Source organism: Euleptes europaea, chromosome 9, assembly GCF_029931775.1.
Source record: "Euleptes europaea isolate rEulEur1 chromosome 9, rEulEur1.hap1, whole genome shotgun sequence".
In the NCBI taxonomy this organism is placed as follows: domain Eukaryota; kingdom Metazoa; phylum Chordata; class Lepidosauria; order Squamata; family Sphaerodactylidae; genus Euleptes; species Euleptes europaea.
In genome coordinates, this window is record NC_079320.1 from 426,524 (window position 1) to 450,112 (window position 23,589).

General features: G+C 60.8%; 3 protein-coding genes across 3 annotated transcripts; all 3 read left to right on the forward strand.

Moving 5' to 3' along the window:
* Window positions 1-2,174: 2,174 nt before the first annotated feature.
* LOC130482865 (translation initiation factor IF-2-like) lies at window positions 2,175-3,250 on the forward strand. The gene is made up of 2 exons (XM_056855740.1): window positions 2,175-2,761; window positions 2,839-3,250. The coding sequence occupies exons 1-2, from the start codon at window positions 2,175-2,177 to the stop codon at window positions 3,248-3,250; spliced, it is 999 nt and encodes a 332-aa protein (XP_056711718.1).
* Window positions 3,251-5,660: 2,410 nt separating this feature from the next.
* CCDC142 (coiled-coil domain containing 142) lies at window positions 5,661-12,234 on the forward strand. Its single transcript, XM_056855741.1, is given in 12 exon segments — window positions 5,661-5,852; window positions 6,401-6,441; window positions 6,443-6,558; window positions 6,797-8,221; window positions 9,126-9,212; window positions 9,474-9,629; window positions 9,710-9,885; window positions 10,126-10,266; window positions 10,657-10,771; window positions 10,858-11,035; window positions 11,274-11,482; window positions 11,965-12,234. Coding segments are annotated over 12 exon segments (3,099 nt in total). The 3' UTR covers window positions 12,228-12,234.
* A 3,193-nt stretch (window positions 12,235-15,427) lies between these two features.
* LOC130482634 (programmed cell death protein 4-like) lies at window positions 15,428-22,389 on the forward strand. Its single transcript, XM_056855428.1, has 10 exons — window positions 15,428-15,665; window positions 15,755-15,852; window positions 16,032-16,145; window positions 17,268-17,489; window positions 17,585-17,682; window positions 17,865-17,979; window positions 21,218-21,325; window positions 21,491-21,601; window positions 21,812-21,951; window positions 22,283-22,389. The coding sequence occupies exons 1-10, from the start codon at window positions 15,428-15,430 to the stop codon at window positions 22,332-22,334; spliced, it is 1,296 nt and encodes a 431-aa protein (XP_056711406.1). The 3' UTR covers window positions 22,335-22,389.
* Window positions 22,390-23,589: the final 1,200 nt, after the last annotated feature.

Sequence of the window (23,589 nt, forward strand, 5' to 3'; positions counted from 1 at the left end):
GGCCCAGAGGAGGGCTGCTGCGGCCCCCGAAGGACGCCGGCCTTCCCGGGTGGGGGGGTGGGGGGGGTGGCAGGGAGGGCCCTGGCTGGCTGGCTGGCACGGCCAAAGCGCTGCGGGGGCTCCCCCTGCGCCCGCCCCCCTACAGGATGCGAGAGGGCGCTGGAGGGGAGGGGAGGGGGGGCGGCTCCGGGACCCCTTGGCCCGGGAGGGAGGCTCGTCTCCCTTAGGGTTGCCAACCTCCAGGTACTAGCTGGTGATCCCCTGCTATTACAACTGATCTCCCGCCGATAGAGATCCGTTCCCCTGGAGAAAAGGGCCGCTTGGGCCATTGGACTCGATGGCCTTGAAGTCCCTCCCCTCCCCTCCCCAAAAATCTCCCATCGGTGGCGAAGAGGGACCTGGCGACCCTAGTCTCCCTCCCTCCTCTTCTTCCAGCTGCAGAGAGGGGAGGGTGTCTTGGCTTGTTTTGCTCTGCATTCCCCCCCCCCCCAGTGTTATTAGTGCTCTTTCCTGGCTGCTCCTTCCGGGGTCATCTAGTCATCGTCGCCCCCGTCCCCCCCACACAACGCAGGAAAGCCACATAAGAACATAGGAAAGGCCCTGCTGGATCAGACCCCGGCCCATCAAGTCCAGCGGTCTGTTCACACAGTGGCCAACCAAGGGCCCCTAGGAAGCCCACAAACAAGACAAGTGCAGAAGCACCATCCTGCCTGTGTTCCACCGCACCCAAGATAATAGGCATGCTCCTCTGATACTGGAGAGAACTGGTATGCGGCATGACTAGTATCCGTTCTAACTAGTAGCCATGAATACCCCTTTCCTCCATTAACATGTCCACTCCCCTCTTAAAGCCTCCAAGCTGGCAGCCATCACCACATCCTGGGGCAGGGAGTTCCACCATTTAACTATGCAATGTGTGGAAAAAAATACTTTTCTGTTTTGAATCTCTCACCCTCCAGCTTCAGCAGATGACCCCGTGTTCTAGTATTATGGGAGAGGGAGAAAAAAAGTCACAACTACCTCCTCCTCCAGTGACCCCTCCTCCATGACCAGAAGATGGCACACACACACACAAACACTCTAGGCTCCCTGGAGGAAAATCCCTTCCTGACCCATTTAATATATTTAACCAGACCCAACTCCAAGAATCTGAGGGAGAGAAAGAACAGAAATCAGGTGGGATCTTGGTGGGGGTTGAACCTTCTCTGGACAGGCCAGGAGAGCTTTGCCTTCGTCCCACCTTTGCGCTGGGTGAGATTCTGCCCCCTTTCTCCTGTTAGAATCATAGAGTTGGAAGGGGCCATACAGGCCATTTAGTCCAACCCCCTGCTCAATGCAGGATCAGCCGGGGGGGGGGCTCTTCCCTGGTGCCCACCTGGCAGGATTGGAGCAGCACCTGTGGTCAGTGTTCCCTTGTGGTCCCTTCTTGCTGTCCTGATGTCTGTGGGCCTTCTCCACTTTGCAAAAATGCTGTCCTGTGGGGCATTCCCCCCTGGCCCCAGGACTGGAGGTCTTGTGTGGGAGAGGGCCCTCCTTGGCTTTCTGTGGGGGCTTCTCTGGTTGAAGTATAGAGAGAGTCAACGTGACTGTCCTGGAGGACAGCTCCTTTCATTCATCTTCAGAACGCGGGCAAAACGATGCAGTTCCTGAAGCCGGTCAGCACCAGAAGGCGGAAAGAGCCACGGCAGCCCCAGCCGACACTTCAAGGCCCTCCGAAACTCTCTCAAGCAGAGACGTTTGCAGGCGCTCCTCATGAGGGTGGTGGTGGGGGACTCTGCCCCTCCCAGGCAAGCTGGTCCCAGAACGTTGGAAGATGTTCTGTGATGATGGGTTGGTGCCATATGAGAACTCCCCAGGGAATGAAGGACATGCCACCCTGGCTTGAACAGAGCCTTAGGCTGCCTTATTCACAGCAATCTCGAAAAGCTCTAGGTAGGGGACTCAGTTGCATTGGGCAGGGGGGTGGACTAGATGGCCTCTTTGGCCCCTCCCAGCTCTATGATGCCCAGTGTTAGTGGGCGCTCCTTGTTTTGTTTTATCAGGCCGTAGCCCTGTATCGTCAGCTCACTGTTGCTTTAACTTGCGATTCTTCTCCCTGAGTCGACTTCACCCCCTTGCTCATCGCTTTGCAAGGGCCCCAATCCTGCTCGAGAGGCTGGGCGGCTCTGAGAGGGATGCCAGAATCCAGCGAGGCAAATGGGGGGCACCAGTCCCCGCAGGGAAAGGAGACCCCCCCCAGCCCCAGCCCCTTGTCGCGGGAGCGGCGGGGGGGGGGCTCCTGCCTCCAAGGGCCCTTGGCCCAAGCTGGACGGCTCCAAAAGCCCATGCGGGAAAGACCCCTGCCCGGTGGGAGGCGCTCCCTGGTGCAGCCCCCGAGTCGTGGGCAGTCGTGGAGCCCGGCCCGAAACGGGGGTCTCGCCTGGGAGGGGCCCCGCAGCGCCTGCCTGCCCCCCCCACGCCCCCCCCCCCGGTCTTTCTGCCGGCGCGGACCCTGTTCCCGCGGCGCCGACTGGCGGTCTCTGCAGGAACTGCAGGCCTCCAGCCCGGCGCGAGGGCCCGCCTTCTCGCCCCACGTGGCCCCCGCACGTGACTCCTGTCCTCACTCCTATTGGCTCGCTCGCTCGTCTTCGCCCTTCGGGGCCCGAGGCCCGTCTGCGCGTGGTGACGCCCGGGGCGGCGGGTGTGCGCGGGGCCTCCCCCCGTTGCCAGGGCGACGGCCGGCGTCCGGGTCCCGCCCCTTCGTCTCGCTTTCCAGCAGAAGGTGAGCGATGCGCGTGTGAACGCTGCGCGGTGTGGCGTGTCCCGCTCCCCTGAGGCGCCCGGCTTTCTCCGCCGCAGTCCCGCGAGAGGAAGGCCTGGGCCGAAGCGGCCGGCCCACACGCGTCTCCCGCGCGCCCGTGGGAAGGCGCGACACGTGTGCCCCCGGCCCCGCTGGGAGCGCCCTGATTGGCGGAGGGCGACGGGGGCGGGCTCGGGGTCGCCCCCGTCACGTGTCTGCGGGGCGGGCCTCGACCGGAGCCGCCCGCAAGGGACGCTGGAGCGGGGTGCGACTAGATGGCCTCTGGTGTGCCCCCGGTCTGGCCTGCCGAGGCCGAAGGAGCGCTGCCCGCTGGGAGGGAGAGCCGGCCCGCGGCCCGCTGGGGGCATCCAGGCAGCGGCAGAGCCCCCGGGAGCCCCCCCCTCCGCCACACGCCCAGCGGGGGCCTCGGTCAGGGACGGGTTTCGGTCGGAGGAGGCCCTCAGCTATTGAAGCTATTGGGGGCCCTTGAGATGCCCAGCTGTCCTTTGTCAACCACAAATTGTCGCTGTTTTTTGTGTGTTGAATATATGCTATAGGGTAATTTATGGGCCCAATAGGTATCTAGAGCCATTTGCACAGAACAAAATGTGTATTTTATCAAAGTAATTGCTGAACTGAAATACAATTAAGAAGAAGTATATTAACAGTGAAATAATTATTAAGCTCTAACTTTAAATGATTTTTTATTCATAACAAGCTTAATAATGCAAACACTGTTGCTGTATGTAGGTTTTGTTTTATTTGTTATTTATCTTATATTTTGGAAATTTACATCCAGGTTTTTTTTCCTTTAATTTTTGGGGGAGCCCCAAGAGAGTGGGGCCCTAAACTATAGCTTGTTTAGCTTACTTAAATCCTGCACTGGCCTTGGTGCTGGAGGGCGGAGCCGGCTCTTGCCAGGCCCTGCCCGGCTGCTGGGGAGAGGGGCAACGAGTGCTTGCGAGGGACTCTCTCTCTCTCTCTCTCTCTCTCTCTCTCTCTCTCTCTCTCTCTCTCTCTCTCTCTCTCTCTCTCTCTCGATCTCTCTCGATCTCTCTCGATCTCTCTCTCTCGATCTCTCTCGATCTCTCTCTCTCGATCTCTCTCTCTCGATCTCTCTCGATCTCTCTCGATCTCTCTCTCTCTCTCTCTCTCTCTCTCTCTCTCTCTCTCTCTCTCTCTCTATCTCTCTCGATCTCTCTCTCTCGATCTCTCGATCTCTCGATCTCTCTCTCGAACTCCGTGTGGGGCTGCCCTTGAAGACAGCACCAAGCTGACCCTCGTCCCATTCAGCAGCCTTTAAAGCCGCCCTCCGCGGAGCTCCTGCTCGCCTCCAGGCTTCGGTCGGGGAAGGTCTCCTTAATGAAACAAAAACCTGGGGGCATATTTTATTTCATTGGGAGCTTTTGTGCCCCCCCCCCCCAGCCCTGTTGCAGGTTAAACACAGGATGCCTGAGAGTTGGCTTTTAGGTTCTTGTGCGAATCTGCAAACGTGCATTTCCCCCTTGTTCTAGCTAACTTACAGTTTGCAGCCTTGGGAGAAATATCATGTGCATCAACTGAACAAAGGGAACAGAGTTTGCAACCAGAGGCTTGCGGTTTAGAGGTTGGCAGGTTGCTTTAAAATGGGCAAAGAGACTTTGGGTTTCCATGTGTGTGTTTAAGGAATGTCCTTCCCAATGGGGGGGGAGTAACCCCATTTGATAGTGGGCTGTGACCCACAAAAGTTCATATTGAATTAAATGATGTCAGTCTTTAAGGTGCTGTTGGATTTTGTTTTATCTGGACAAGGAACCCATTCTTACCTGTCGAGACCTGCGTGGCTGAATGGCTGCCTCCCTCTGTCAGTGCCCACTTGCAAGCTGTGGGCTGGGCCTGCCTGGGGACAGGCACCGCTGGGCTGTGATCTGCACTGGTGACACCGCTGTGGCACGGGCCTGGAGCATCCTAGCTATGCTCACGGTCTCATGGGGGACATGATTGCTCTCTCAAAGTATCTCAAGTGCTGTCGCTTGGAGGAGGGCAGAGAGCTGTTCCTGCTGGCAGCAGAGGAGAGGACTTGCAATTGTGGGTTTAAATTGCAGGTGGAAAGGTAGTGGCTGGATATTAGGGGACATTTTTGTTTCAGTGAGAGTGGTTCAGTACTGGAATCGGCTGCCTAGGGAGGTGGTGAGCTCCCCCCCACTCTGGCAGTCTTTTAAGCAGAGGCTGGACAAACACTTGTCAGGGACTCTCTAGGCTGACCCTGCATTGAGCAGGGGGCTGGACTAGGTGGCTGGTATGGCCCCTTCCAACTCTGTGTTTCTATGGGCAGAGGCAACTGTTTTGCTTGGGGGCCTCTTTGCCGTTGAGGGGCAGACTCACCTTTAGATGGGCGGATGGGTTTCCTGTGAGAGGGGTTTCTCTTGAAATCGGGCCTGCCACTGTAGCTCTTAGGATGAAAGGTTTTGTTTTTTTTGCCGTCAAGTTGCAGCCGAATTATGGCGACCCTGTAGAGTTTTCAAGGCAAGAGACTTTCAGAGGTGGTCTGCCAATGCCTGCCTCTGCATGGCGACCCCAGTATTCCCATCCAATGACTAGTCAGAGCCCACCTTGCTTAGTTTCTGAGACCTGAAGTGATCAGGCAGGAAGAAAGATGGGGAGGCCTTTGACCCCGTCTCCCCATATTTCATGTGCCTGAGGCAGTGAACAGTTTACACTTTGTGAGTAAAACCAAGCCATAAATGAGGCCCAATGCTGACATGTAAAAGTAAGCACTAATCAACTAAAACTGTTAAAGCCAACTTTACAAAGACACTCAGAACCAGCAGCAGCCGCTCAACAGCAGCAACCCCCAAACAAACGGTGCTGGGAGGTCCCCTTTACTTGTCTACCCGTAGAAATGGTGTGCCAACAGGCGGGGGGGAGGGAGAGGATGAGGGTTGTGCTTTGCCAGAAGGAAGCTCAGCCACAGCAGCAGCAGCAGCACCGGTGCCTCCGGACCTCCCCTCGGCCCTGGAGGCAGCCCTGTGATGATGCCATGAGGGGGAGCAACCGTGGCTGCCCTCGGTTGCTGGGGCGGAGAGGCAGCCCTGTGGGCTGAATGGGACAGTGTGGTGTGCCATCAGCCAGCAGCCACCTGCCCCTGCCCTCCACCAATGAGTGGAAAGTCTTTGCTGGGTGCTGTTCAAGGAAGGGGGAGCTGGGAATTGGCACCCAGTGTGCAAGAGTAGGGGGGGACGGTGAAGGAAGAAGAGGCCCTCACCCAAAGAGGAAAAGTAGCCCCCCCTTCATGGGACTCAGCTGAGCAGCCCAAATTCCTAGCATCTCTGAGCTGGGATGGGCAAGCCCCCCCTGCCCCGGGGGTAAGGATTTGATCCTGGGCTTCCTGCATCCAGAGGCCCCTAGGGCACACTGGCTTGCCGAGTCCTGTGGCAAGAGGCACCAAGGCAAGTGCCCACGAAAGAGCAGAGGGGTTCGCGTGAAGACAAAAAATGGGGCAGGGCTGGGTCTTCACCACCACCCCCCAGAAGCAGAGGTGGGGAGCGCTCACTGAGGTGGAGGGGTCCGAGGGTTTGTGCCAGCACTTTTGGGGGTGAATAGGGAGGGGGCAGACGCAGCGCTGACTCTTGTGTCGTACAGGGGATCGAGGCCCAGGCCGTGGGAGTGAATGCCATCTTCCTCCATGTCACGCAAGCCGCAGGCCTCAGGCACAGTCCTGCCGCCCCTCAGCACCCTGGTCGGGCCCAGGAAAGTGGCGCCAACTGCTGAAGAGGAGCAGGGGGAGGAAGCGGATGCAGGTAAGGGGCGTCTGGCGTTGGGAGGGGGGGCACCAGTGGATTTTTCCTGCTTTTCCACCCAGATGCCCTCAGAGAGGAGGGGCTGTCAGGAGGGGCCTTCCCTGTTCCCTTGGCTTCAGGGAAACGGGCCTGAGGGCTGGGGCGGCAGTGCCCGTATTCCACAGGTGGAGCAGAGACAGGTCGGGGAGCTGCAACCTGGCAAAGGGCCCCACCCGCCCTCCTTCCTGCCTCCCTGCAGGCTCCAGCTCTCGCACGGCTTTGGCTAAATCCTTGGAAACTGCAGAAGCCCTGCTGCGCTACTGCATTCACCCCAGCTGGAGGCGCCTGCTGCCGCTGCGTCCCAGCGAAGGTCCAGAGGACAGTGAGGAGGAGGGGGGCGAGGCGGGGGGCCTGGCCCACCTGGCCCAGGTGGAACGCAGCTTCCTGGGGCTCAGCCGCAGCCTGTGCGTGCGAGAGGATCTGTGCACCGAGACTTTCCAGGGCCACGTGCGGCCAGAGGCGGCCCAGGCCCCCTTCTCGTACCACGCCACGCGGAGCAGAGCCGCCCACCAGTGTGCCACCCTGCATGCCCTGCTGCAGCAGCGCCACCACTTGCGCCTGGCCCGCCACTACAGCCAGCGACTCAAGGCTGCCTCGGACTTTGTGCACCGCCTGGGGGTCACGGAGCCCTCTCTGCTGCTGCCCGGCGGTGGGCAGGAAGCCGACTGGGGGCGTTTGGTGCGGGGGCTGTGTGAGGACCTGCGCACCCACACCGCTCACTGGGACGCGCTGCAGCGGCACATGCGCACTGATCCTTGGCTGTGGCCCCTGCTGCTCCAGAGGCACGAGGTGGTGCTGCGCATGAAGCAAGCCTTCTCCTCGCTGGCTCTGCAGGCCCTCTGCTCCTTGGAGCGCTGCCTTGAGGCCCTGCTGCACCGCCTGGCCCATGCTCCCCGCCTGCCCCCCCCGGCACCCCTCTTCGACTTCTTCCAGGGGCTGGAGATTTACAACCAGGTGGTGAGAGACCAGCCGTGGCAGCGGTTCTCCGTGGCTGTGTGGGTGGAGCCAGGGTCCAGTTCAGATCTGCGAATAGAGCCAGGGGGAGCCTCCGCCTTTCCCGTGGAGAGGGTGCTGGGCATTTTGGCAGCAGGGAGAGGCCAGCAGGCGGCCTGCAAGCTCCGCCGACTCCTCCTCAGGCTGCAGGCACGGGCCAGAAGTGGGGATGCAACACCGTGGGAGGGGGCTGCTGAGCCCTGGCTCCTGGAGGCGGCCCCACAGGCCGGCGAGGGAGCCCCCAGCCTGTCTGCAGAGTTGCAGGCCCTGTGCCGCGCGGAAGAAGAGGACTTGCTCCAGATCCTGGGGGAGCTGGTGGCCTCCACGGGCAGCCTCTGGCATCACCTCCTCAGTCGGCCCAAGCAGGAGAGGCCCCCCGAGGGCCTGGAGGCCTCCTGTGGGCCCGAGGGGTCCGGCTCCGCTCCCCTGCCTGCTTGGAAGGCCGTGCGCTGGCTGGACGCGTCCTACTCGGAGGCAGCCAGGGGGCTGTACGCGCAATGCCGCCCGCTCGTTTGGAGCGCCACTGCCGATGCCCTGGCTCACCAGCTGGAGCTCCATTCACCCCTGGCGCAGGTCCAGGCAAGGACGGCAGCCACGCTGGGCCAGCAACTCGGCCACGCCCCATTCCACGGTAGGTGCGAGGGGAGCTGGGGGCGGGCTTTAGGCCCTTTGAGGCACAGCTAGAGGCTTGCCAGACTTCTGTGCTGATGTGGGCGTGTGGCAGCCGGCGTGGGTTCTCGGGGATCTTGGTTTCCAGTTCTCACGGCAAGCAAGCCGACCTGCATGGCAACCCCGGTTGAGGCCTCTTGGCTGCAGAGGCTGGCTTCAAGCGTCCTCAGGTGGTGGCGCTTCTGGCTTTCTGCCTCGCTTTTGCCCGTCCCTGTGCCAGGCCTTTCCGCACCCACGGCCACCCTGCTCCCTGCACAATTAGGAGAGCAATGCACATTCTGCAAGAGTCCCCGTCCAGAGATTCAGAGTGCTGATGAATAACTGCGAGGCAGTCGTGTCAACTGGTTGCAGGCAGGCCCAAGAAGAGGAGCAATTATTGGGTTAGGGGAGGGGCTGTGGCTCAGTGGTAGAGAATCTGCTTGGCATGCAGAAGGTCCCAGGTTCAATCCTCGGCATCTCCAGTTAAAAGGAATCAGGCAAGTAGGTGATGGGAAAGACCTCTGCCTGAGACCCTGGAGAGCTGCTGCCGGTCTGAGTGGACAATACCTACTTTGATGGCCCAAGGATCTGATTCAGGAGAAGGCAGCTTCATGTGTTCATGTGATAATTGGGCCTGAAGGCCTTTTGGGGGCAAGAGACTGTGTGGAGTGGCCAACAGACCCCTCTGGCCCCTGGCCATTGCTGTGGACTTTAGGTGGGAGAGCTGGCTCCCTGGGAATGAGGGGGGGTTGCCAAAGGACCATCCCCTCCAGGGAACGCGAGCCGAGGCCGTGACACCTGCCCTGCCCTGGAGGCCTCAGCCTTTGCTGTTCCTCACCACTGAAGAAGCCTGGCTGACCCCGCTGCCTCCCTCTCTCTGCTTCCAGCCTGCGTTCCCCAAGAGAGCGAAGAAGAGCTGAGGGGCTTGTGGCTACGGCTGCTGCTACGTGGGGTCCTGCAGCACTGGGACCAAGGTCAGCGGAGATCCCAGCTGGACCAACGGTGGTCTGGGAGAGGCCTGTTGGGGGGAGCCAGTTGTGGCCTGGGAGGCGGTGGGGACAGCTGGGAGCAGGGTCCCCAGCAGAGGAAGGGGCTCTGAGTAGCAGGGGAAGAAGCTACTAAATGCTGGCCTCAATACAGAGGGAGGGCCAGCAGCTGTGGGCCTGGCATGTGAAGGGGGCCTGTGTAGGGGTGTCGAGGGGGGACTCACCAGACATCCTTCTCTTCCGGGCCAGATTTCTGCCGTGCGTTGGGCTCCAGCCTCACCGACAAATGTGTGGCCGTGCAACCCAAGCAGCCCACGGAGGCTGCCTGCAGCCACACGGCTCACCTCCTGCAGAGCCTCTTCCAGCCCCTGGCCTTCTCCTTGCGGTGCCTGGCTTCCTGGTCCCTTGGGAGCGCCGGTGAGTGTCCCCTGGCCCTGGCTCACTCGACCCCGGCCCCTCTGCTGGGTGGCCCCTGACCGGAGCTTCTCTCTCCCTTGCAGCCGACCGCCTCCTTGGGCCTGCAGGCTGCCGCTCGGTCCTGCTGTCCCTCTCCGTGGCCGCCAGCCAGGCCTCAGCCTACTGGGTCCTGGACAGAGCCTCCCAGTACTTGGCTTCTGGCTCCCTCGGCCAGTTCTTGCTTGTCACCCAAGGAGACCTGCAGGCAAGTAGAACCATGGGGCGTGGCCATCGCCCCCAGACTGCTCCCTCCATGAAGGTTGGAGGAGAGGCAGCCTCACCCCATCAGATATGCAGGACCCCCCCCCCCGCCGCTGCCCCCAAGCATGAGCCCAGCTGCTCTGCCGGGGAGCCCTCCTCATGCCCAGGGGAGAGGGCAGCCCTCCGGCAGGCTCCTTGCTGCAGTGCCCCAGCCCCCTAAGAAGACCCTCACTCTTCCTCCCAGCGGCTGAAGGCAGAGGCAAGCAGGATGGCAGCTGTGGCCAGCGCAGCCGCTTCCAGCGAGGGATGGGAGCCCAGTCCCCTTGTCTCTTGGCAGGAGCAGGAGCTGAGCCAGCAGGTCCAGTCCGGGGCGGCCAGCCTCCAGGTGAGCTCTTGGGCCCTCGGAGGGACACCCCGCCCCCGCCCCCCGTGGGCGCCTTTTATCCTGAGCAGCTGCAGGCTGGGCCTGCTCAGGTAGGCAGGGGTGGGCCTGCCCCTGCTTCCGCCTTCACTTGGCCCCTCCTGTCCTGACCTTGCTCCTCTCCGGCCCTTGGGCCTGGAGCGGTGCGGGGGGAGGATGCCCCGGCCCCTCATTTGCGAAGAGAGGCATGTGTTCGACATGGGGTCCCCAGTTCATCAGGAAGCTGGCCTGGGCAGCTTCTTCTTTCTGGAGAATGGGCGCCCGGTGGATTGCGGCTCGCCTCCGGGATTTTCCGCCTCACGCCCCCAATTGCTGCAGGGTGGCACTGGATTCACGTTCCTCTCGCTTCCCCAGGATTTTGCAAAGGACTCCCTGCGGCTGTTCTCCTCGGAGTGCAAGCGCATGTCAGCGGAGATTTTTGGGCAAACCATGCCCCTGCACAAGTACTGGCGCCTCTCCCGCCAAACAGGTATTCTTGCAGGGGCTGGGAAGGGGGGGTTGGCGGGTACCTCTCCCCACTGCCCTGAGTGCCAGCTGCGCCACTTGCCCCTGCAGACGTGCCTTCCTCCCCCAGCGAGTACGCCTCTGCTGCAACCGAGGCTGTCCTGGGCCAAGTCCTGCGGGGCATCCAGCCGCTGCCCCGCGAGGCCCAGGAGCCGGCGCTCAGCCAGGTCACCACGGCCTTCTTGGAAGCCTGGCTGGACCACATCCTGGCCCAGAAGATCAAATTCAGGTAAGGCTCACCTGCTTTGCTCAGCAGCCAGATGGGAGGGTGGGGGGCCCAGGAGCCGGCGCTCAGCCAGGTCACCACGGCCTTCTTGGAAGCCTGGCTGGACCACATCCTGGCCCAGAAGATCAAATTCAGGTAAGGCTCACCTGCTTTGCTCAGCAGCCAGATGGGAGGGTGGGGGGCGTCTCTGGCCGGGACAATGCTGAAGGGGCTGGCCTTCTCTTCCTCTCCCCCCTCCCAGCCTGCAGGGCGCCCTTCAGCTGAAGCAGGACTTTGAGCTGGTTAGGGAGCAGCTGCGGTCCGAAGAGGCCGGGCTCTCCCCGGCGAGCAGGCAGCGGCTGCTCTCCCTCCGTGTCTTCCAGCAGGCAGACAACGCCGTCGCCTGCCTCCTGCAGCAGCCCAGCAGGGCCTCCCTGCCCTGCCAGACCTGGGCTGCCCTCCACCAGTGCTGTGAGTGTCATGCGTGGGTCCGCAGCGGGGTAGATGTTCTCTGGGGAGGAGCCGCGCAGATGTGGAAAGGGACCTCCCCTTTCAGGCCAATGGAAGAGTCATCTGAGCGCGGCTGAGTGTGGAGGGGGCCAGGAAGCTCCACACACACACCCCCGTTCTGGTCTCAGTGTAGTGATGGCGTCGGTGGCTGAAGGAACGTACAGAGCCCAAAAGGATGGGGAAGGCTGTGCTGCTCCCCTGCTTCGCCCGCAGGAGGCAGGTGCCCGTGGACTCCTGGTCCAGGGGGTCAGGGATGGAAGGGGGCCTGGAATCCACCGGAGGCTCCGTCCTGGAGGGTGCGGGAGGCCTTCCCCAGCTGCAGCCAGCCCCACAGGGGGAGCTTCGGAGGGAAGGCCTGTGCGCCAGTGGCTCCAGCTTGCTCCCTGCAGCCAGGGCTGGGCGAGGGGCTTGGGCCTTCTCCTGACTTCTGCCTCTCCCCACAGGCTCCTACAATGGCATCCACACGCATGACAGTGGCCCAGGCAGCCTCAACAGCCTGGAGGGCCTGGAGGGCCTGCCTGCCCTCGCCGGGGCTGCTGGGGAGAGCCAGCCGGGGGACCTGCTTGGCCGCGGGCAAGGAGGCGGCTGCAGCCCTGAGACCTACCTCAGCCCCCCCCAGCAGGAGTGGCTGGCGCTGCGGCTGCATGGGGGCCGCCGCTGGAAAGTACCTGCCCTGCCCTGCATGTGCAGAGCTGCAGATCCCTGACGAAAGGACTCTGCTGGGACGCCCCCTCCTGTGCCTTTGCAGAGCGAGGAGCTGGCGTGCACTAGGGCCTGGGGGCCCGCCTCCCTTCAGTGTGCCTCGCTTGCCCTCGGAGCCGCGGGGCCCGCCTCCCTTCAGTGTGCCTCGCTTGCCCTCGGAGCCGCCACAGTACGGGCTGATGCCAGTTCCAGGTCTAGTGGGTGGGCTGGAACTGGGATAAGCTCTGCTTGATTTAGGGCTCTCCTTCCCCCTTCCCCGGGCACCGCAGCTGCTACGGAAGAGACTTTGATCTCCCCTTCCTCTGTCACAGCTTGGGGGGGGGGTCCCCGTCCCTTCAGAGGCCACGTTGCCAACAGGGTCACTGGTGCAGTGGTGAAGGTGAGACGCTGTCTCTGGGAGCATCAGTGGTCGAAAAGCAAACGTGTGCCTCAGTGTTTGGTCCACAGTGCAGCACTGAGCACCCTGTCCCAGAAGTATCCTGGGTGTGGGGAGTTGTTGTATTTGGCAGGGGTCTCTCCATCACTCTTGACTCTTCTGCAATAAAAAACTACCTTTCTGCAGCCACCAAAATCTCTTTTGGATTTCTGAATAAACGTGGGAAAATATGCATGTTCTGACTTTTTCGGGAGGGGGGAAGGGCCCTCCAGTTGCAGCCAAGTTATGGTGACCCCTGAAAGGGTTTTCAAGGTCAGAGGTGGTTTGGCATTGCCTGCCTCTGTGGAGTGACCCTGGGCTTCCTGGGCGGTCTTCCATCTGAGTACGAGCCAGTGCTGACCCTGCTGGTCTTCGTAGATCTGAGGAGATCAGGCTTGCCTGGGCCACCCAGGTCAGGGCGTGGCTACAAGCTGGCCTTCTTGAAACAAGGGCTCTGATCCTTGGCTCTGGATGCGAGCAGAGTGCCAGCTGGGATCGGTGAGTTGGCTGCGGACCCCAGCCCAGCCAGCAGGAGGTAGTGGTGAGGAGTGGTGGACTCTAATCTGGTGAATTGAGTTCAGTTCCCCACTCCTCCACATGAAGCCTGCTGGGAGACCTTGGGCCCGTCACAGTTCTCTCCAAAGTCTCTCAGCCCCACTTACCTCACAAGGTGCCTGTTGTGGGGAGAGGAAGGGATTGGGATTGCAAGCCGCTTCGAGACTCCTTAAAGGTAGAGAAAAACGGGGGTTTTGGTAGAGAAAAACCAACCCTCCTCCTTTATCTGAATTGTATAAGCAGAGCAAAAGCTGCAGAGGCTGGCGGTGGGGGGGGGGCGCATCGTAGAAGCGGTGTGTGTGTGAATGAGACAGCAGCCTCAGAGTCACCAGAAAGAGGCCTGTTGGGGGTGGGGTAGGGTCATCGTCTGGGGATCCTTTGGCTGGTGACTCAGGTCGCCTGCTGCCACCCCCGCTGCCAACAGACACTTCATTAGCCAGTAGGGATGGATGCAGGCAACCTGTTGTGTTTGTTTATTTATGCATTCCAGCCATGTGCTGTGTTTATTTATTTAGATTTTAGTTTTGTGTTCCCCCCCCCCACTGCAGGGCTTGGGGCAGGTAACAGCATATCAAGTATACATAAAAACAGGGATGGTTAAAACAGATTACACTCCATAAAATAATGCAAATAATGGACATGTTCATGGAGGAGAGGGCGATTTATGGCTACTAGTCAAAATGGCTACTGGTCATGCAGCATACCAGTTCTCTCTCGTATCAGAGGAGCAGGCCTATTATTTTGGGTGCGGTGGAACACAGGCAGGTGTAAGGGTCTGTAAGCTTTTGCTTTGTGTGCTCCCCCCCTCCCCCGGACTCATAAAAGCAGTCCAGGCCTTTTGCCTTTTTTTGGTTCAGGCGCTGCGTCCAGCAGGCCCCAGGTTGGAATGTCTCTTCCCACCATCCTCCTCCCTTGCTCTCTCCGACTCCCTCCCACCAGCTATGGCCTTGGTGTGTAGATAGTAATAACGAGCTTCCTGAGGTCTTTGATGTTCCTGTACCATGCACAATTATCTCGTAGATTCCCATAACATGCTTTTGACATCTGCTTCCCTGTAGGGGTTATAATTCTGTCTTTGTGAAATTGCTAGCACTTGCAACTTTGCCATTGTAAGGCCTATACTAACCTGAAGCTTCCAATAAAGCTTCCTTGTTTCTGCATGACCGTCTGAGCAAGTGATTTTATGGAGTTTGCACAGGGAGGCTGGGAACCCTCACAGCAGGACGGTGCTGCTGCAGACGCCTTGCTTGTGGGCTTCTTAGAGGCACCTGGTGGGCCACTGAACAGACTGCTGGACTTGATGGGTCTTGGTTTGATCCAAAAGGGCCTTCCTTATGTTCTTATGGAGGATGGGGCTATCCATGGCTACTCGTCCAAATGGCTACTAGCCATGCTGCATGCCTATTCTCTCTAGCATCAGAGGAGCAGGCCTATTCTATCAGGTGCTGTGGAGCACAGGCAGGATAAACGCTGCTGCTGCTGCAGCCGCCTTGCTTGGGGGCTTCCTGGAGGCCCCCGGGTAGACCGACTGCTGGACTCGATGGGCCTCCTTGGTGTGATCCAGCAGGGCCTTTCCGATGTTCTGAGCCGCCGGCGAAGCCGCGGAGGGCAGGGAGGGGGGGGGCCTTCTCCCACCCGCTGTACTACGGCCCGACCCCCCCCCGCACGGCTCCGTGGAGTGCCAGGCTAGCCCACCTCACAGGGCGGTTTTGAGGGTGAAACGGTGGCCGGGGTGGGGGGAGAGGGCTTCTGAACGCTTCCGCTGCCTCCGCGCCCCACATCCCGCGGCGCCCGGCCGGTGGGGCTCTCCGGGCAGGCGGAGACTACGCGTCCCGGCACGCCCCCCCCCCCCGGCCTCCGCCTCCCCCGGCCCGCCCGGGCTCTGAGCTCACTTCCTCGGCCAGCCCAGCAGCGCGGACGCACGGGGCGCCCCAGCTGCCGCCTCCGACCCGCCGCCCCTCCGCCCCTCCGCCCCGCGCGCTCATGTCCACCGCGGCCGAAGTGCCGCCGGACCCCCGCTGCGCCCCCCGCCCGCCGGCAAGTGTTTTGGCGCGGCCCCCCCCCGCGCCCCGCCCGGCCTCCCGCCCGGGCCTCGGGGCAGCATGTGCCGAGCGCCCGCCGGCCCGCCGCGGCCCCTGGGGGTGGGCTCGGGTGGGGGGTCTCGGGCCGCGGGCACTAAGCGCCGCTGCGTCCCGCAGGACGCCTCCGAGGGCGACGAGCCGGGCGAAGAGCGGATGGACGGCGGCGGCGGCGGCGAGGGGGGCGCCCCGGAGAAGACCCTGCCCGCGGCGCGCGCCAGGGCCCGGGCCAAGCGCCGCCCGCGACGCCCCTCCTCCGCCCGCGACGGGACCCCCGACGACCCCCCCCGCCCGGACGGCGCCCCGCCCGCCCCCCGCCCCGGCAGCCCCGCCCCGGCCAAGGGCCACGACCGCCGCTCCCGCATGGGCAAGGGCCGCGGGCTGCCCAAGAAAGGTACCCCCCACGCCCCCCCACCCCCACCCCCCACGGGGACGCCGCGCCCTTCCTGCCCCAAACCCACCCCGCCTGCCCCCTCCCCGCAGGTGGCGCCGGCGGCAAGGGCGTGTGGGGAGCGCCCGGCGTGGTCTACCCCTACCAGGAGCCCGACGCCCGGGACCCCAACTACGACGAGGCGGCCCAGGTACTGCCCCACTGCCCAGGGGCGGCGGGCAGGGGGCTGCAGGGGGGGCGCCCCTCCCCAGGACGCCCCACCTGCTTCAAGGAGGGGACAGCAGCCTCCGGCAGCAGGGATTGGGGGGGGGGGCCGGGGCTGGGGGGGGGCTGCCCCGCCAGTGCCTCCTGCGCGCTCTCTCTCCCCAGGGCGACACGGTCTACGCCACGGTGGTGCCCGAGCTGGAGGGGGAGGAGCTGCGCAAGAACGTGCACCCCATGGTGCTGGAGTACTTTGAGCACGGAGACCCCCTGGAGGTGGTGGTGAGCGGGGGGACGGGGCGCGGGGCGCGGGCAGGACCCTCCAGGACAGCGGCCCCTCCTGCACAAAGGCAGCTGCTGGCAGAAGGGGGAGAGTTGCTGCTTCCGGGGGCGGTGGGCTTCTTGGGCCGGGGCTGCTGCCGCTGCTGCCTCTGGGCCTGTCCAGCGTGGCTGCCCCCTCCAGTGCTCCCGGAGGCTCAGGTGGCGCCCAGCAAAGAGCTCCCTCGGCCTGGCTCCTGGCCGCAGGAAGACGTGGGAGGCCGCTCCGATGGGCGCGGTGGCCTCCTGAGGGGGGCGACCCGCACCTGGGGGCCCGGAGAGCCTCCCCGTGTGCCTCGCTGGGGCTCGAGGGCCGCTTCTTTCCACAAAGGTCTTTTTTCCTGGCTCGACTGGCTCCCTCCGTCCCTCTCCTTCGCTGGGGACGTCTTAACGGCAGCTCCTTCCTTTGGTGCACAGGGAACTCCACCTGCGCTGTGCACACTCGCACAGGATAACGACGCAGCCATCAAGGGGGACGTGTCACACATCTCGACCTTGTTGGCCAAAGAGTATTTTGCTTGACCTGAGGCGATCGGGGTTGGGGGGGTGGCACAAGGACCAGCTGGGTGCTGCCAACTTGCTGGTTGCCTTCTCCGCCACCTTGAGTCTCAGCGGGGGGGGGGGGAGAGGGGGGTTGGAAATCTTGGAAAAACATAAATAACAGCCCCTGCACATAATATAAGGGACGCCAGGATCCCGCTCCTAGAAGCCCACAGGGGTGCCTACGCCACAGCCTGGCCCTGCTCCTGGTAGGCATCAGCTGGCAGAGCCTGTTCTCCAGTGCAAGGGTATTGAGCTGCCACCCCACAAGTGCTTGGCAGGTTCACAGCACTCCACAAGGCAGGGAGGGGGCTGGCGTCCCCTTGTGAGTCCATAGCACAGCCGCAGGGGCTCAGCTGGCCCTTGGGGAGGGGCTGCGGGAGGGGCTGGGTGTCCTTTGCTTGTGGGCAACAAACAACTCCAGCAGACCTACCAGTGGGGCATTCCCCTGGGACCACCAGCTAGAAAGAGGCAGACGTGGGTGGCAGAGAGGTTGTCCAGGCAGGGCCATGTGCCCACCTCTGACCGATCCCATGTGTCTGGCAGGAGCTGCTTCGGGGCCTGAACTTGGGGGGCCACAAAGCAGCAGTGCCCTCACTGGCCGTGGCGCTGTCTCTGGAGGGCAAGGCCAGCCACCGGGAGCTGACGTCACGCTTACTGTCTGACCTGGTGGGGAAGGTGCTGAGCCCTGAGGACGTGGCCGCTGCCTTTGACGGGATGCTGGGCGATCTCCCTGACCTGATTCTCGACACGCCGGAGGCCCCGCAGGTCAGGATCCGGCCCTGGCGGCTGGGAGAGGCAGGGGCGGGGAGCTGGGCCGGGTGGACACGTACCTGTTGAACTCTGTCCGTCTGTCTGTGCAGATGCTGGGCCAGTTCATCGCCCGGGCTGTGGCCGACCACGCCTTGCCGCTCGACTTTCTTGAACGCTACAAGGGGCGTGTCGACTGTGAGCATGCTCGGTGAGAGAACCAGCCTGGGCTCCGGCCTCGTTGACCGTTGTGGGCGAGACGGTGCTGGGGACCGGGCGGGTGGGGCGGCAGCCCCCAGGCGCACCGGCCAGCCGGCCCCGAGGAGCATTTGTGGGCCAGTTGCCCCCCTATGCCCTCTGCTGCCTCCTGAAGGCCCACCCTCCTTCCTGTAGGGCTGCTCTGGATCGCGCTGCCGTCCTCTTGCGGATCAAGCGAGACGTCAACCGCTTGGACAACGTGTGGGGCGTGGGGGGCGGCCAAAGACCTGTCAAGCACCTTATCAAGGAGGTGAGATGGGGCAGAAGTCCTCTTTCGACTTCGGGGCATGCTTGAGGTGGTTCTACTGCCTGTCCAGGGAACGTGGCTGTGGCTGGCCAGCTGTCGCTCTGACCGCAGCTTAAAAGTGAGCCAGGATGCAGCAGGGGTTCACTCGGAAGCCCACTGCAAATTCCAGAGCTCAGCAAGAGACAGAGTGACAAAGTGAGTGCATCTGAGCATGTGCAGAGTCTCATATTTTTGGACCAGAAAGGGATCCAGAGGCACACAGTGTTGCTCCCAGGGGAAACTGAGCAGCCCCTGGCCTTGAGGAGCCCCCCTCCCCCGAGCCCGTGGGTACAAGCCTTGGCCAGAGAAAAGGAGCATCCATCCTTTCAAGTGGCCTCTTTTTGGGGGTGGGGGGATGGTCCTAATCTCCCCCACTGCAGCCTCTGGGCCTTGCCCTCTGGGGATCTGGCCTGGCTGCCTGCTGCGCTTCTGCCACTTAATGACAGACCCCAAGTACGTGAAAGACAGTTGGCTGTCGCTGGAACAACAAGCAAGCAAGGCCGCAGGCAAGACTGCAGGGCAGGGGGGCGACTCTCTTGACCCCTTGGAGCTTGGCAGCCCCCTTGGGCAGTATTGTGTGTTGGGAGAGTGGCTATTTCCAGCTTACAAATCCAGATTGTGTGCGCGCGCGCAAAATGCCCCCTACAGTGCCCATGTTAAAGGGCTCATTGGTATTTCCAAATGACACCCACTCACTGTGCTGAAGTTACTTGGAGACATGAGTCAGAGCTGGGTTTGGGTCTGATGAATTGAGTGGGGTCCCATTATAGGAACCTTTTTGGAGTTCATCCTGGAGATGAGCAGGATCCTCTCTGGGCCCCTGGTTTAGTGGGGGCATGTTTCTGTGCCACCTGTGACAGTAGGAAGGGGTGCCCTTCCCTTGCTGGGAACCCTCCCTTAGACCCAAGGGTCCCCTAGAAAGTAACCAACCTGTCACCATCATTCAGGACCTGCTGAGAACCTCTACACCAGGGGTGTCAAACATAAGGCCCAAGGGCTGGGTCCAGCCCCTTGAGAGCTTTTATCCAGCCCGCAAGCCAGCCAAGGCAGCCCCCCCTCTCAATCTGGCCTGGCCTGATCAAGTGACATTTATGTCATATCCAGCCCTCATAACAGTTGAGTTCGATACCGCTGCTCTAAACTGACCCGCTGAGAAGGCGTCCCTTTTTGGGGTTTTCACGGCAACAGACTAACAGAGTCACTCACACATGGGAAGATTCCCCGTTTGCAAGCCCTTGTGATGCAATGAAGAATATCCTGTTGTGGGGAGGTCTGAATGCCCCCTTTGAGCCCAAAGAACTGCTGAAAGGTGGAGTTTTGAAACCCCCCATAACCATTAGTTAGGGGAGGGGCTGTGGCAAGTAGGTGATGTGAAAGACCTCAGCCTGAGACCCTGGAGAGCCGCTGCTGGTCTGAGTAGACAATACTGACTTTGATGGACCAAGGGTCTGATTCAGTATAAGGCAGCTTCATGTGTTCATGTATTCAACAGAGGTGGTTTGCCAGTGCCTTCCTCTGCACAGCAACCCTGGACTTCCTTGGTGGTCTCCCATCCAAATACTAACCAGGGCTGACCCTGCTTAGCTTCTGAGATCTGACGAGATCAGGCTAGCCTGGGCCATCCAGGTCAGGGCTGGATTCAAATGTTAGGCTGGAGAAATGGGCTAGAACTAATAAAACGCACTTCAACAAAGACAAATGTAAAGTTCTGCATTTAGGTAGGAAAAATCAAATGCATAATTATAGGATGGGGGAGACTTGTCTGAGCAGTAGTGTGTGCGAAAAGGATCTTGGGGTCTTAGTAGACCAAACACTGAACATGAGTCAGCAGTGTGATGCTGTAACTAAAAAGGCAAACGCAGTCTTGGGCTGCATCAACAGAAGTATAGTGTCCAGATCACGCAAAGTGATGGTATCGCTTTACTCTGCTCTGGTTAGACCTCAACTAGAGTACTGTGTTCAGTTTTGGGCACCACAATTTAAGAAAGATGTAGACAAGCTGGAACGTGTCCAGAGGAGGGCAACGAAGATGGTGAGGGGTCTGGAGACCAAGTCCTATGAGGAAAGTTTGAAGGAGCTGGGTATGTTTAGCCTGAAGAGGAGAAGACTGAGAGGGGATAGGTCAGGATAACCATGTTCAAGTACTTGAAGGGCTGTCATATAGAGGAGGGTGCTGAGTTGTTTTCTGTTGCCCCAGAAGGTCGGATCAGAACCAATGGGTTGAAATTAAATCAAAAGAGTTTCCGTCTAGACATTAGGAAGAATTTTCTAAAAGTTAGAGCGGTTCTTCAGTGGAACAGGCTTCCTTGGGAGGTGGTGAGCTCTCCTTCCCTGGAGGTTTTTAAGAAGAGGCTGGATGGCCATCTGTCAGCAATGCTGATTCTGTGACCTTAGGCAGATGATGAGAGGGAGGGCATCTTGGCCATCTTCTGGTCACTAGGGGTGTGGAGGGGGGAGGTAGTTGTGAATTTCCTGCATTGTGCAGGGGGTTGGACTTGATGGCCCTGGTGGTCCCTCCCAACTCTACGATTCTATGAAATAGGGAAAAAGGCAAAACAAAAATACAGGAAAAGCACACAGCAGCAGCGAGATGCAAATGAAAAGCTATACAGTTGCACTAACTAAGCTAAACACGTTACCTATGTATGCTGTAGCTGGTTCCTCAGAGCCTGTGCAGAGTTCCCGTGGTAACAAGAAGTTGAAGGAGTCGTTAACCCCTACCCAACTTCCTGAGGACCCAGTACCCACTTGAAGCTTGAAAACAAGGGGAAATCCCAAATGTCCAGATACTTATGCTAAACGGAGTTGGGCCTAAGCCAGGCTCCTTTCTAAGACTGACAAGCGGATTCCTCCATTCCCACGCAAACCCCCATCTCTGATGTCAGAGGCTGCTTTTACCAGTCAGGGCCAAATCCTGTCTCCGTCAAGCAGCAGGTGACGGCTCCGAACGTCCCTGACAAATACCTGGTCTGGTCTACACCTGCTCGTCCTTTGTCCAAGAGGGATTAAGTCTGCCAGGATGGTCCAATGTGGGACGGACCCGAATACCTGTCTTGTGATGCAGTCCAGGGTCCCAGGCGCTCTAGGTGGCCCCACGCCCCTGAGCCTCGGCCGGTTTTCGGATTTCTGTCACACCCCTCTCTGCGTATTATCTCTGCAAGGTGACTGACTTAGCCCTGCTTTCCTCCTCTCCCACCTGCAGATGAACCTTCTGCTCCGGGAATACCTCCTTTCGGGCGAAGTATCTGAGGCCGAGCACTGCCTGCGCCAGCTGGAGGTCCCCCACTTCCACCACGAGCTCGTCTATGAGGTACAGGGCACACGGCTGGGCAACGGGAGGGGCGGGGGTCTAGCCCTTAGGGGGTGGCCCAGCCTGCTGGCCAGCCCCTCGCCCGACATGGCTGTGCCCGGCAGTGGAGCCCTGCAGGTAGGCCTCCACGGCTGACAGCCCTCCCCAGCTCTGCTTCTTTGCCAGGCGGTGGTGATGGTGCTGGAGTCCTCGGGCGAAACGGCGGTGGCCATGATGATGAAGCTCTTGAAGGTGCTCTGGGAGACGGGGCTGGTGACCCTGGACCAGATGAACAGGGTAGGGGCATTGTAGGCCACCGGGGCAGACTGCACGCTACAGCCAAGGGCGCCCACAAGCTGTCGCGACACCCCACAAGACAGATCTGGGGGTAGCAGCAGAGGACTGCTGTGGCGTGTGGACGGGGATGCCTTCTAGCCGATGGGGGCCCCAGTCTTGGGCAGCCCTGCCTGGCCCTGGTGTTGACCCCCGCCCCCTTCCCTTGCCCAGGGCTTCCAGCGGGTGTATGACGAGCTTGGGGACATCAGCCTGGACGTCCCTCTGGCCCACAGCATCCTGGAGCGACTGGTGGACCTGTGCTTCGAGGAGGGGGTCATCACCAAGCAGCTGAGAGACGCCTGCCCTGCCCGGTACGATCTCCCGCGGGAACGGTGGGCAGCGGAGCATGCTGGGCTCTGTCCAGGGTGGCCCCTGGCCCCTGAGCCAGGCCCAGCTCTTTGCAGGCTGCTTGGGACAGGCTGGACATGGTCTTTCCCCCCTATGGATTGGAAGTACCTGCTAGATTCCTTCTTAGGTTTAGAAATAATAAAACTCTTCCCTGTTCTGCTCTTATTTCGATACACACTGCTCAGCTGGGCGCTGCATGCCTGTGGGGTGGGTGTGGGGCAATGCCCAGGCGCTCTGGTGTTGTGGTCCCCTGTGCCTACCTAACCTCCCTCCTCCCCTGCTTTCTTCCCTTAGGGGACGGAAGCGCTTTGTCAGCGAAGGAGACGGTGGACAAATCAAGCAGTGATTGGTTGCTGGCAGCCCTGGCCTCTGCCCGCCCCCAGCGCCACCCCCTGCTCAGCGCCAGGCCAGCAGCTGCCACCTGCCCCAAAACTCCCACGGCTGGGTGGCTGCGGGAGGGAGCCAGGCTCGTCTCACTCATATGCGGCCCTAAAAAGGGGTAGCGAGGGGCTTCCTAACCAGTCTTGTCCCCCTGCCCTACATCTCAGGAAGGAAAATGAGTCCTGTGTCCCTCAGCAGCCCGGGGCTACAGCTGGAATTGGTCCCAGCCTTGTGGTATCTGGACATCCCATCCCCAGGCCAGCCGCTTGCCTCCCTTTGCTCCCAGGCTGGAGTGTCTTCCAGAGCTTTATCGGATGAGTGCCCCAGGCGGGGCCTCGAGCCTGGCCCCTCTCTGCCCTCCTCCCTTGGGAGCAACTGGCGTGAGATCATCTGGTCAAGAACTGGCTGTAAAGGGAAGGGGGGAGTCCTGGGGCCGGCCTTTGGCTTCCAAAAGCTGTGAGGGGAGAGGGTGTGTGTGCATGAATGTGCTCCCTTGTGGGGTGGGAGTATCTCAGGGTATAGGGCAATCAGCTCACGCAAGTGAGCTAGGGGTTCTGGCCCGGCTACCTGACGTCCTTGCAGGCAAAGGAGGTGTGGCGCCAGCAGCAATAAAAGATATATCCAAAGGACGTGGCTGTTTTATCGTTATCTTTGTCCTCTGTGCCTTGCAAACACTTTAAGTCACATGACTGTTGGTCGCCACAGATTAGGTCACTGGAGGTGGAGACGGCCGTGCCAGTTTACATAATGGGCCCACGGCCTGGAGAAGTATGGAATTCGAAACGCAAACGTTCCTGCCATTTTTCAAAGCAGCGAAAGCCCCTAATGGCAGACTTCTCTCCCAGGGTATTGGGAGCTTGGATAACAGCTCTCCCTTATAGAGCCTTTTTCCAGCGATGTGGGAAGGAGAAGTAGCGAGGGGTTATGTGCGCCCCCAGAGTGGTACAAAAAGGGGGACTTGGCAGAGCGCTTTTGGGGCATGCTATGCACAAGGCCCCTCCCGGCCCTCGGGCGCCATGTGCGAGGGGACCTTTTCTCATCTGCAAGGCCTGGCACTTCTCTCATGGCTACAGAGGTTGTGCCCCTGGGACTAACTCATGGGGATGAGCCAAGCATAGCAGGACAGGTTCCGGTTCCTTTTCCCCCCTCTGAGATACAGTGACCAGAACTCTGCACAGGATTCCAACTGAGGCTGCACCAAGGCTGGGAGCCAGAGAGGT